Source organism: Copidosoma floridanum, unplaced genomic scaffold (genome assembly GCF_036245765.1).
Source record: "Copidosoma floridanum isolate Cflo_tuat_1 unplaced genomic scaffold, Cflo_Japanese_pri ptg000029l, whole genome shotgun sequence".
In the NCBI taxonomy this organism is placed as follows: domain Eukaryota; kingdom Metazoa; phylum Arthropoda; class Insecta; order Hymenoptera; family Encyrtidae; genus Copidosoma; species Copidosoma floridanum.
The window spans coordinates 8,491,829-8,504,815 of NW_028321906.1; the positions used below are offsets into that span (position 1 = coordinate 8,491,829).

The following is a 12,987-nucleotide window of genomic DNA, read 5'->3' on the forward strand; positions in this document are numbered from 1 at the left end:
TTTTTAGTTATAAAAATTATATATCTGATGATGGATGTGTCAGTCGCACATAACGATGTATTTATTTATTACAGGGTAGCGAGTTGTTTGTTTTGTTACATTTAATTTCTTCCATTTCGTTTCGCGGTCCATCTTAAGTATTTTCTATTTACCTTACAAACTATCCGCCTTGGCTCTCCGGATCCCCGCGTGCGCCTCTTTCCCTCGATTCTCCACACATTTTCTAATTTATTCGCCGATTCCTCCTCGCCTGCTCGACGCTTCCGAGGGCACACATTTGCATATAGCTCATTTATGCGTCCGAGCACTTAGTTCTTTTTTTTTTTTTTGTTTTTCCAATGTTGACCTTGCAATTTCATTAACTCACGCAAAGCCAAGTTAGTTCAGCTTCCATGTGCACGTCTGGAATTTTTCTTTTTTTTTTTCTTTTGCATGATATGGCGCATAATATTTTAAGAATCGTTGACTCGTTAGTCTGGTTAGCGGATTGAACCGTGAATAATACATTTTCGAGTTTCTTGAACTGTTGAATCTATTTTCAATAATGAGGAGTCGCAAAGAATCGTACAAGACCTTGGATCAATGATGTTTTTGTAATCAATGTAAAACATGTATAGTATACGCAGCACGAGAATGCATCAGCACTCGTTGTTTTCAAACAGCAGCCAAGTATACCTCTGCCTACGTCGATAATTGTTTGAAATTCCGTAAACGTTTTATTCGCCACAAACTAGTAAACACTAAGACATACGTCATCAGCAATAACAAAGTATTCGATCGGCGTAAAAAAATCGGTAAGTAGTAGGTATGCACGATGGGTGAAACCTGTTAGCCAGCGCTTCTCTCGTACACAATTATCAGCGGCCTTTGTCTCCTTTTTACACGCTTCTCTATACGCCGCTCGGCGTCAGTGTTACGTATACCGTTAACCCTTCCTATGAAGCATCGAAAATTCGATCGATCATGCATTTCAAAGCAACCGAGGCACTCAAACCAAGAGAGAGGGTGAGTTGAATCGGCACTTGCCGCTGCTCTTTTTGAGCAAACAAAGCGCGCTGGCGGAAAAGTACGCTTGGCTCTCCTTGCTCTTTTTTCCCCCCCTGCCTGTATGAATAAAATCAAAGCCCATGGCGCAGAAGCGAGTAACGAAGGCTTCTTCGGCTGTGGATAAAGGAAAAGTCGCGGGAGGCCTCTGCACTTTGGCGGATTAACCCTTTACAGCCTTCAATTGACCTTTACTAGAGGTTTTTCTACCAATTATTCGCGATTATTGACAACTAGAGAAAAACTTTGCCATCGCGTTATTTATTTTGTTTATCATTACCTGTTCCCTCGTCTATATGCCCGTGTGTTTGCGTGAATTGTGCAACGTACACATGATTTTTCCTCGACGCGGTTACGTCAGGCGACAAATGTAGGCGCGTAGAGAAACAAAGAGCCTATATATGTTGCGGAGCCTTCGATTTGCTCTTAACCTTCGATCGGTATAAGCTTCGGAGGAAGAAAAAAAAGGAAAATCAAGTCTATGTAGCCTCGATAACATTGTAGTGGCTATTAAAAGAAAAAAAAAAAAAAAAAAAAGAATAGATGGACGCGCCTACGGTGCATCATATGATGCGCTCGCGTGCACACGTTTGCTCGATTGCCGAGAGGAAAATCAACGGGGCGGTGGGGGCATTGATAGCGAACGCTCTATACGCGCTAGCTCATTGAAAAGCCTCGCCGAGAGAGAAATCGTTAATTGCAGCGATGTTGTTGTTGTTGCTGTACACTGCACACATTATAATAATAATAAAGCGTTACGTGTTACGATGGGTGGGTGTGTATTATTGGTGTGGGCTTTTCGCGAGAGTCGACGCGTGTCGTGACAGCCGATCTATCTTTTCATCGCTTGAGTATAATGTACGCGTTTTGTTGGGTATGTATTATATACATATGAGCATGCGATTTGGTATTGCATATGGTTTGTTCGTTTGATTGCTAGATTGCATGCAGCTGAAATATTTTGGCGGATGTTAAGAGTATAATATTACTCTGCACCGATTGAAAGATCGGCTTCGAGGGTAGGTCTCTCATCCACTCGTGCTTGGGTGACTACACTTTTTTTCCTTCTTATTGAGAAATATTCGTGGATCTTTTTTTTTTTTTTTTTAATTGTATAGTATAGGAACGCGCTTTGTTTGCCGACAGAGTTCAAACAAACGGATAATGTCGGTGGCCTGTAGATTATAGCGTTTAACATCGGGCAATTAAAACAACCTTTTATCGTTCCAAAAGTGCGTTCACCAAACCGTGAGTCGCTTCCCGCGAGAGCATTAAAATTTCCATTTCAAGGGAAACTTTCGAGTGAGAGAGCACATTTTTCTCGCTAGTGTGAAAAAATTAGTACAGAAAAATATAAAGGACATGCTCGGCCGTAAGAGAGATAGAGAGAGAGAGAGGCGTAAATCAAATGATAGACCATTGGTGAAGTTAACGTGCGACTTTTGCCATGCTAATTTTACCTTTTTTCCCCGAAGCGCAAGACCTTTGGTGGTAAAATAACAACAATGGCCTCGTAACGATGCTAATTAATACAAGCCGAACCAGCATCATCGGCCGTGCAAGCGCTCGCTCGTAAAAGTAATTGGGCCAAGGGCGTAGTCGTAAAATTTGCTACTTTGCATTACAAATACATAAATGTATTTATAGCTAATCGTGCAGTGATGGTCGCGGTTATACGCAGACCACCTCCGAGACTCCTTTGATCTCTCCTTTGCACGCTGTCTCCTGGACTTTGGGCGCGGAAGCCAATTGTTCGCGTATTTTAGTATAAATAGAAGAAAAAAAAAAAAAAAAACCTTCGAAGAACAAAAGATCAATTGAAATAGACACGCGTCCATGCAAGAGTGTTGCACGTATATATGTATACCAGCTGCGTGCACTTTAATATGTATATACAGCACGCGTGTAGCGCGCACGTAATAGCCGCGCTCAAGGAACATCCTTAAACAGCCATCAAGGCTGCAAAATATCCCCTCGAGTGCCGCAGCTATACGACTTTGGCAAAGTAGCGCGATGTAGTGTCCTTTGCTCTGGTGACGCGACGTTTAACAAGCTGTGTGTGTGTGTGTACGAAGCTCTTTTGCCAGCTCGCGCGGATCAAATGGGCGCGGGGCAAAGCAAAGGAGAGGAGGTTTGGGGGGAGGGGAAAAAAAGGGGGTTAAGGCTCGCCGAGCGCTTGTTTGGTGCGCACGAGCGCAGCTGCGAGTGCACGTACGAGGGCGAAGTGGCGTAAGGAGGTGGTATAGCCGAGTCAAGTTGGCCGGAGTCGTTGGAGAAGGGAGCTTTTGACTTTGAACTTTGCTCCAGTCTTTGTCGCGGTTGGTTGAACTTTCCGGGTGGAGGAGAAAGCGCGAAGAGCTTTTTTCCGCGGTTCGAGCGCGGGGCTTGCGAAACCGCTTGAAGTTGGAATCTGTTTCCGATGAGATGTGCCTATAGCAATTGGGGGACAAAAAAAGATCTCTTTTTTTTCATCCATGAGACAAGTGGGTTGGGGTGATTGAAATTATGTTATCAAAGACAATCTTTGATGGAGCTCATTTCAGATCATTTAATCACAGGATTTCACTCATATATATAAAATATATTTTCAACCCAATGTTGAACGTATTTCCAAATTGAACACTCCATTTTGACGGAGCATCTGTTATGCTAAATTTTCGTAATAAGGCTACCTCACCTTTTGCCTTTTTGATGCAAAAGCTTTTTGTAAAGCAAAAACAAGAGAAAAAAAAAAAACTACAAAAGCGTGGAAAACAAAAACAGTCCGTCATACATTGTTCTTGTGTTTTTCGTATTTTCATGTCATCGCATGGCAGCACGAGTACCTGTACAATCTCGTCAAACGCTCTCGTATTCTCTCTTCATTAACGCCATACCTTCCGCAGTGTGAAACAATAGGACCACCTCACCCCAAACTCGACGAGTGTGCATCACTGACTTGGGGGGAAAAAACCAACATTTGTTGACTTCATAATCATCCCCGTCCAATGTTTTTCAATACGATCCTGCTTGAACTCCTTTTCCCTTCTCTCCACTTTTTCCGGCTTGCTCTTTTGCGCTTCCGTCGCTTTGAGCCACTCTTCCTCTTCTGTGTTTATGCACTTTTATTACATTTTTCGTTTTTCTTTTTTTTTTTTTTTTTTTTTTTTTACCACGGATACCCCGGTTTTCCTTGTATACGCTCGAGCACTCGCAGAAGATATTTTTTTTTTTCTTTTCGGCGAGAGAGGGTGGGTCGACGCGCGAGTCGGGACGCCGCATGGGTTTCTTTGACGCTTTTAGTGAGATTAGAGCAAGGAAAAGAGCGAGCGTATGATACGTCGAGTGAAAGGAAGGGCAGTGCACGGGGGGAGCACTGCACTGGTACACAATACATTTACGGTTTGAATTTTCGGGCGCGGCAATAGGGGGGTGCGCTTTTACTGCTCATACGTGTCTTTGTGAACGGATGAATGGACAACGGTCTTCTACGTACGAGAATTTATGAGCCGTGTCACGCAGCTCGCGTTTACTCTCATTCGTTCGTGTGTATATTTATACGGTGTACCCACGTGATTAACGCCACCACTGGCCATTATCTTTATTATTATTATTATTGTTATTATAATTTTTTTTTTTTTTTATACTGATTAGTCACGGAAAGTTCGACAGCGATGATAGAGTCGTGTCATTTACTGGCGTGAGTTTTTGTTTTCTCGTTGCATCAATATTTCGAGGTGAGTCGGGAAAAAGTAAAAAATCAGTTCAAACGCGCGGCGTGATTTTTCTCAGCTCGAGCTTCGAAGCAAAGTGAAATTTACGCCGCGAGAAAGTAAGTAATAAAAAATAGAATCAGCCCGCGGGCGGGAGCCCTCCCGTCTAAAATGAAATAAACCACAGTTCATCCTCTCTAACGGAGTCCTCGAGATTCAGGTGGGCCAGTGAGCAAGGGGATAAAAGAGGACTCTCGAGTCTTGCTGGTATATATATATAGAATAAGTTCTCCTTGCACCTTTTTTTTTTCATCTTTCGCACGTGCTCTCGTTCCTTGTGTACCTATCTACCGTACGCCCAAGGCCTGGACCTTGTTTGCCTTCTCGCCTTGGCTATATTTGTCATAGAGGAGACTTATGGAAAGTCTTACGCGCAATGTGCAAAAAAGAAAATAAATATTCTCTCTCTGGTTTTTCGTGAGAAACAAAGGAGGGCATTATTGTATTTTTTGTACCAGAACAAAAAAGAGGTAACTCACGCTGATTTAAATTTAACACGCGGGGGCCAAAGCAGACCTCCTTTTTTTTTATTGAAACTTTTTACGAGGTCGCTTAGAATTTACTTTGTGTATTTAAATTGATTTAAAATTTTCTTTTAATAATGTGTTTAATTAAATATGATAATTATTATGGAAAAAACTTTGTCGATATTGCGCTTTATGTAATTTATTGGATCGTTCATTCATCGTAATATATATATTTCACCAGACCAAAGAAAGTTTATTATAATTTGCAGTTGTACACTTTTGTTAAAACATGAGACTGCATTTATTCGTTTATTTTTTTTTCCACGTCTCTTATATAAATCTTGCAAATCCGTCTCAATGGTAATACAAACTATGAAAAAAGATACCGCATTCATCGCAGGCCTTTTTCTCAAAAAAACAAACAGTCTCAAGAGTATCTCGTAAAAGAAATCAAAGGAATAATAGGCAGCGTCTTATAGTCGTAAATCCGCCAAAAAAATGTTTCCACAAAAAATTGTATCCCTTCTGTTATACCTCCAATACAATACGGATATGTATATATACATATATTTAGAACCAATTGTTGACTATGTGAATCTGAATTGAAGGCTAGTGGCGTGTATATATATATAATGGTAAAGCATCGCCGAATAATGAAGGAAAATAGGGTGCGGGAGGAAGGGAGAAATCGAGGGTCGACCCGCATTTTTCATTCTCTACAATTTTTTTTCCATACCTAAGGAGGACGAAAAATTCGTCATGCTACCAAACAAGGAGGGAGGGGCGACAATGACGACGGCGCTCGTGTTACTGTTCAGCTGCTAATAGCAGCCCCTGCTTGTTTTTTTTTTTTTTTTTTTTTTTACTTGTAGAACGTCATCCTTGACGAGACGAATGAGTTTTTGGTCCTTCTTTACTCCCCTCCCCATAAAAAAAAAAAAAAAAGAATGATGTACCCTCTCTTGGGCGACTCTTTGAGTTCTGTTAGAATGTCTTTTTCTCACTGCAACTGTGATGACGAAGATTAAAAACGAGATGTATATAAATATGATGTAGGAATCATACGCTTGGGTTGGTGTCGTGACTGTAACAATGACTGTATGCACGTCATTTATAGATGGGCCACTGAATTTACAATATGTTCCTTGAATAGAGTATGAATGAGTTTTCTTCTTGGCTTGCCAGAGAAAATAAATCGCGTAAGGAAAGTGCAAAAAATACGACCAATTGGCTACAAAAAAGACTGACTTTCAAGTTCCAATAAATAGTCCATGCAAGGACCAATGATACATCAAGTGTTTAAATAATCGAAGAATAAGAGACAAATGAAAGCATTTCATCCAATGTACGTATTATACTTTTTTCCTGAAATAAAATAAGGGCTCTGTTCCCTCGATCTCGAAAAGGACTCCCCATCCCCTCCCTTCGGAGAGAGTATTGTGTCACTGGTATTATACATACCTATGTACTTATATACAATACACTCGAAAACCATGGCTTTAAATCCAATCGTACCTCTCCACCACCTACACCAATACGTAGGTTTACCCCGCGCACGTACGTCCGTGGGATCTTTTCATCCCTGAAATATCGATTATCCCCTCGAGGTAGGCTCCTCGTAAGGTACCCGCATGCCCTAAGGTTGCACAAATGTCAGGACGGTATAAAGAAAAAGAGAGAAACCGACAAGATTTACGTACTCTCCGCTTCGACGAATATATACGGATAGGTATCTCGAATGATCGATAATTGCGATGAATAAGTAAACGGTAACGGCATACGCAGTTAAGTTCCCATGTCATCCAATGTATGGACTCTCTGTCTTCCGTTTATTGCTGTATTTTATTTTTATCGAGGCAGAAGTCATCGAAGGGGGGAAAAAAAAGAACACGGGGCAAAGGCCGGAATTCGTAGCACACAACGCATATTAAAACAAAGACGAGTGTTGTCGAGGACCGAACACGAGGGGAAGGTTCGCAACGCAATAGGTGACTTTTTTTCTCCGATACGTGCACACACGTGACACGTTTGGTATATACGAATTGTTATGCTGTTTTGCCTCGCGAGTAAAATATTCGCTTCCTCCGTTTCGCCTCTCGAATTCAGCTTCTCTCTATGCCTCACAAAAATTTAACTGCTCAGGTGCACATTTTTTCTTCTCCCCCTTCGACACTTTTTTTTGGGTTTAATACGCGCACTGCGCTATTCAGCAAACCGTGGGGTAAAGTATAGGTGTGGCTCAACGATTTTTTATCGTATTTTTGCGTAAGACAAGACGGTGGGACGTGTCTACGTCTTCTATCGAATTGGTGACACTTTTTCATAAATACATACATTTTTGAGAGGTCCATTCGCGTGTGGGTAGCAGAGGGTTTCGCTGAAAATTAATTTCAATTAAAGAGTACCGTTAAATTGTTTTCCTTTTTATTTGAAAAATATCCTTCCAAAGTACACTTGTACACCTGCTCCGAGAAATTTAGAGAGCACAACTTTCGAAAGGACTCGTGCGTATACTTACGGTGAGCTCACCCAATAGAAATGGATTAGTCTACCGCGTGGTGGGGCTCGTCCGGATGGCGTTGTGGTTTTTAGAAACGCGATAGCTGCGGTTTCTGCGCGCACTAGATTAAAAAGGCACCGATGACTTTTATGATGCACGCCGCCGTCAACGAGGAAAATGAACTCATTTCGTTTGTTTTCATCTGTAAACAAACCAGGTTTACCGCAAGTACCTACTTTTTTTGTTTGGGTACTGCTAAAGCCGTTGCTGAAACTTTCGATCCTAGCTGCAAGCAAAAATCCAATGTAACTCAATTTGGGCGCGTACCGAACCATTGGTCACTTGAACCTAAGATTATCGCAGACAGTCGTGACAGTTAACGTTTCAATTGACAGGATGACGCATCCACAGCGCCATGAAAGAGACACCCAAAGCCATCGCCATCGTATATAATATCGATCCCAAGCGAGGGAAACAATAATAACTCCTCGGAACTTCCGAATAATAAACGTCCAGACCGCAAAAGTTTCGCACCCCTCGTCTCTTTTTCCTCCGTAACAAATTATTCAACAAAGCATCCCATCCTCGAACTTATGGTCCCCGAGTACGCTTACACCCGTCCCTCGTTCCCGCAACACCCATCACCGTAACTTATCCGCCCATATAATTAAAAAACTTTGACAACCTTTATCCAGCTCTTTTTTCCTCCCCCCGCGATGGGATTTCTGTGACAAATAACTCGATTCCCGAACGATATATTTCACACCCGAGCGGCGCGGTGTTATTGTCCTGACGGGCGGCGGACATAGGTGAATGTCGATTGGAGGAGGAGGAAAGGGCACCCTGAAAATGGAAAAAAAATTCCAAAGAGCGAGGCGAACGGAAAGGCATTTTTTTCCCCGCCGATCGAGCTGGTTGGGGGGGTAGTCTGTGCAACATATTATTTATAATACATATATGTTGTCACTCGCGCGTGAATTTATACGTGCAATTGAAGATCTGTATAAATGTTTGTTGCAGGCATAGGAGTGGTGCTGGTGACGGTTAGCGCTGTCGCGTGGCGGGTGACCAGCCGCGAGGCCTGTGGTGGCTTCTTCGGGCTGCCCGGCATCTCTGGCAGAATACCACCCGCTCGGCCGATGCACCCTTACGCGGCCATGATCTACCCCGAGTTCCAGTTCAGGACGCCGCCACCGAGCTATCAGGTGATGCTTTATTTTTCAAACATTATTCGCATGCCTTTTTCTTTTTTTCCTTCGTTGCAGCTTACGCCGACTTTTTATTTCTTACACCTGATGTAAAATCGTTGCTATAAAGTGTCCAAAAGCAACAATTGTTACTTTTTTGTTTTTTTTTTTTTTACGCCACACGTATAATTATTATTTTGTTGCTCAATACATCATATTTTAATTATATGTATTACTGAACGACTTCACGATGCTTCATGTGTACAACTGAACGAGATTATTTTCTACCGTTTCACTCTCACAAATCGTGCAACTGAATAAATTTTACTCCCAATCTCGCAGTAACTCATCGAATGCGTCTCTTCGCGTGAAGCTACAAGGGCACTTTGAAGACGTGTTTCGAAAGATCGCCCGAATCTCCCCTAAAGTTACGTATCTTCGTATGCAGAACAGGTTTTGTTCGTACTGAAAAAAAAAAAAAAAAAAGAAAAAAAAAAAAGAAAATCTAGGTTGGAAAAAAAGCCGGAGGAGACTGATGCTCTAACGTAGAAACGCAAATTTCCCAAGGGAGCGCTACAGCTCTGTTACACAAAGAACAATATTTTACACTCGTAACATAATATACATACATATACGGGCACTGATAATTGCCGTCCAAATATTTTCTTACAACTTTGTTGTGTGCACGTGCTCGCGTAACTTTTCATATTTGTCTTTTTGTTTTTTCAAATTAAGACGTCGTCCGTAGCGCAGTAAATTTTAGAAAGCACGAAAGAATTCGCATATTAAGAGGAACGCTGGAGGAGGAAAACTGGGAAAGGTATATACATACCTTTACACGGATTTTCCCTCCCCAGCCTGCTACTGCGACTTTCATATCCGCCTTGCATTCTAATGAAACGCGGCTCGGGCAAATTGAAAATAGTAAAAAAATAAAATAAAATAAATAAATAAATAAAAAAACGTACACATCCTGCAACGAGCACGATTATTTATCGCAGCAGCTTATCGCCGGCCGCGTTGATTGCAAATTCATGCGGGTGTAGGCGATACACCGCTGTGCTCTTGATTGGCCTGCCCTCGAAAATACATGTACATGTACGTGCGTGCACTTACCCGTGAAACATGATACTCTTATACATGTATAACTTGTACAAGTGATTAAGAAAAGCCAAGGAAAATGTTATAGATAGCCAGCAATGATATTCTGTGAATTCCAGGCGAGCATGCAGGAGTACAGGCTACGGTTGCTGCTGTTGGACCGCCTGCAGCCGACCTCGTCGCCACCGCCGACCTACCGATCCAACACCGGCAGTTACGCCGGTCCGGCGGGCCACCACCAACTGGCCAACAGCAGCAACGGTCCAAGCCACCACGCGCCGGTCGCCGGGGTCGTGGCCGCAACCCACCACCACCACCAGGCCACGAGTGCGGCCAACAACCGCGAGAGCCGGCCGCCGAGCTACTGTGGCCGACAGAACGACGCGGGCACCTGCTCGCTCCTCGTGCCCTCGAAGAAGGACGCGAACCTCGTCAGGATCGTCCAGACCGAGAGCGAGCCCGTCATCCTGAGCGGCGATCAAACGCCTCCGGTCGCCGCCGTCGAGGTCCTGGCTCACCTTTAATACGCTTGCAGCTTGGATGCGTCAAACGCCCCCAGGTTTGGCTTGTTTGTTAACTACGGGGTGATTCGTTGACTCCGGCACGTTGCGTTTTTTCGTTTTACTTAACTCCTGCGAGAGCAGCAGAGCGTTACGTGGACGTTTTTGCTCTCTGTCACGAGCTCGAAGTAAGGGCCTACTTGGAGTGTTTTTTTTTTATTTGGTAGTCGCATTATTTCTTTTTTTTTTTTTTTTTTTTTTCTTTTCTTCCTAAACAATAATGAAAATGTTAGTCGAGCCTTGTAGGTTAAATGTGAATGAAAAAAAGCTCAGATGAGCGATACGTCGTTATGAATAATTTCAGTTTTGCATAGATGTTACCTATTTCTTTTTTCTCTTGAGTAATTAAGTACATAAATACACACTGATCATGTAAAAACAAGTGTAGGTATATACATGAATTATATAATGTTACATGCTTGAGGTGTTGCCAAATTTTATGATTCAGTATAATGTATTGAAATTGATGTATGTTGACAGTGTGTCGATCGATTATCGGCACGTACAATACATTGTTTCGAACTTTGAATTGATGAACAAAGTTATAATTTATTTAAATATAATTACGACAATACCACAGTGGATTGAATGTAACGCTGTAAACGTAATTTTATTATACTTATTTAATCGTAATACTAATTTTATTGATAAAAATTGTACATATACAAAATGGTAGCGTTTATTTTTTATTTTTTAATAGAGAATACGAAACTTTTTGTTTTCATTCAATAAAGTTTATGTAAAAAATATAATTATGCGAGATTGTTTCACTGAAAATATAGAAAATACTTAGACACCATAAGAATTTTAATGTAAAAATTTTATGTACAAAATATATATTTTACAATTGTTCGTTCATGTTGTAAATAAAAACACGTTGTGATTGTTAAATAATCATAATAATTGTGTAATTTTACAGTAGATTGAAATCATTTGCGTAGGTAATGTAAAGAGTATGATGAGATCAGTACGCGTGTGCACTGTAAACCGTAAAAATACACTTACCATTTGAATAGACACATGATTTTGTTTTACAATCGACCCTAAATCATTTTTTGAAGTAAAAGAGTTCCAAATTTTTACACTGTGCCATAAGGATGCATACTATTAATGACAAAAATTCAGAAAACAGAGAATTTTGGAAAACTAAAACAATTTCACTCGATTACCATTTACGGTTTTTTGAAAACAAGGAAAATTACTTGGGTATAAAACTCAATGCCATCATCGTTGTAAGCACGTCAGCAGTTGTTATTTTTCCACTAGATTACCTTTAGTGCAATTATTTTTAACATTAACACTCAAATTGAATTTTTTGGATGCATAAAAACTGCCGGTATGAATCGTACGCAAAACATTTGGCGACAACGTGAAAATATCAGGTTTCTTCCTAGATAAAATTTATTTTCTTGAAGGAAATACTTGGATGTGTACAATAGAGAATAGCCATTTTTATTCATGTATTAACTATAGACTTAATAACCAATTATTTTGCTTCAAAAGTTCCAGAGCATTAACTACATGTGTTTTAACTAAATGCGAACAAAAAAAGAAATGCAAAAAAACAAAGAGTTGACTATTTTTCTTGTAGCCTTAAACAGTAGAAATAACAATGATAAATTCTGTCTTGTAATTCTATCAATAGCTATTTACTATTAAAATTATTGAATGTTACAGAATGTACTAAACTATCACAGTAAACATGGGTAACTTGTCGGAGTAAGAAAACATGAATGTCATAATTATAGTATCGTTTATAAAAGTAGCGTGATGAGAAGTGTCAACTAAATTCAAATGTAAATAAATGATAATAGGGTAGACAATACATGAACCAAATTCTTTGATTGAATAATTGTCGAATGGTGTAACTTTTCCTGATTATTTCGTATTTGGTGGAAGTAACAAAAAACATCCGGGTATACAATGCCACGCATCAGGCACTCAGTTATTTTTTATTAAACAAACAAAAATGTATAAAACTGTGTTCTCCGTGTGGCTGCTGCCATTAAGTATAGCTAAATACTTCGGATGCTTATAAACTCGCAAATAAATGTAGAAAATATTTTATGCTGTGGAAAAATTATTTAGCGTATATTTTTGAAATTACCGAATCAAAGAATTAATTGAAATACCACTTACGCATACAAGTAAAAAGGTAAATCAATCAGAGTACAGTATAATAGATCTGTATATTCTGAATGTTTTTTTTTTTTTAAATGCTCACGGGTGTTGTGCTAATTCCAATATATGCATTTGCCGTATTTTTTATGCCTGCACAATGAAGGTTAAATAAGAGAGAGAGACATAAATATATAGATATGCAACATATTTTCTCACGCGAGAGAGGGTTCACTCAGCCCATTTTGAAAATAACTT

General features: G+C 40.5%; 1 protein-coding gene across 1 annotated transcript in view; it reads left to right on the top strand.

Moving 5' to 3' along the window:
- Nucleotides 1-10,761, top strand: part of LOC106637153 (uncharacterized) — a 48,470-nt gene extending 37,709 nt beyond the window's left edge. Inside the window, exons 4-5 of the mRNA XM_023389799.2 lie at nt 8,784-8,968; nt 10,171-10,761. Coding sequence (XP_023245567.2) covers nt 8,784-8,968; nt 10,171-10,575 — 590 coding nt within the window. The 3' untranslated portion in view covers nt 10,576-10,761. The remainder of the gene's footprint in view (nt 1-8,783; nt 8,969-10,170) is intronic.
- The last annotated feature ends 2,226 nt before the right edge of the window (nt 10,762-12,987 follow it).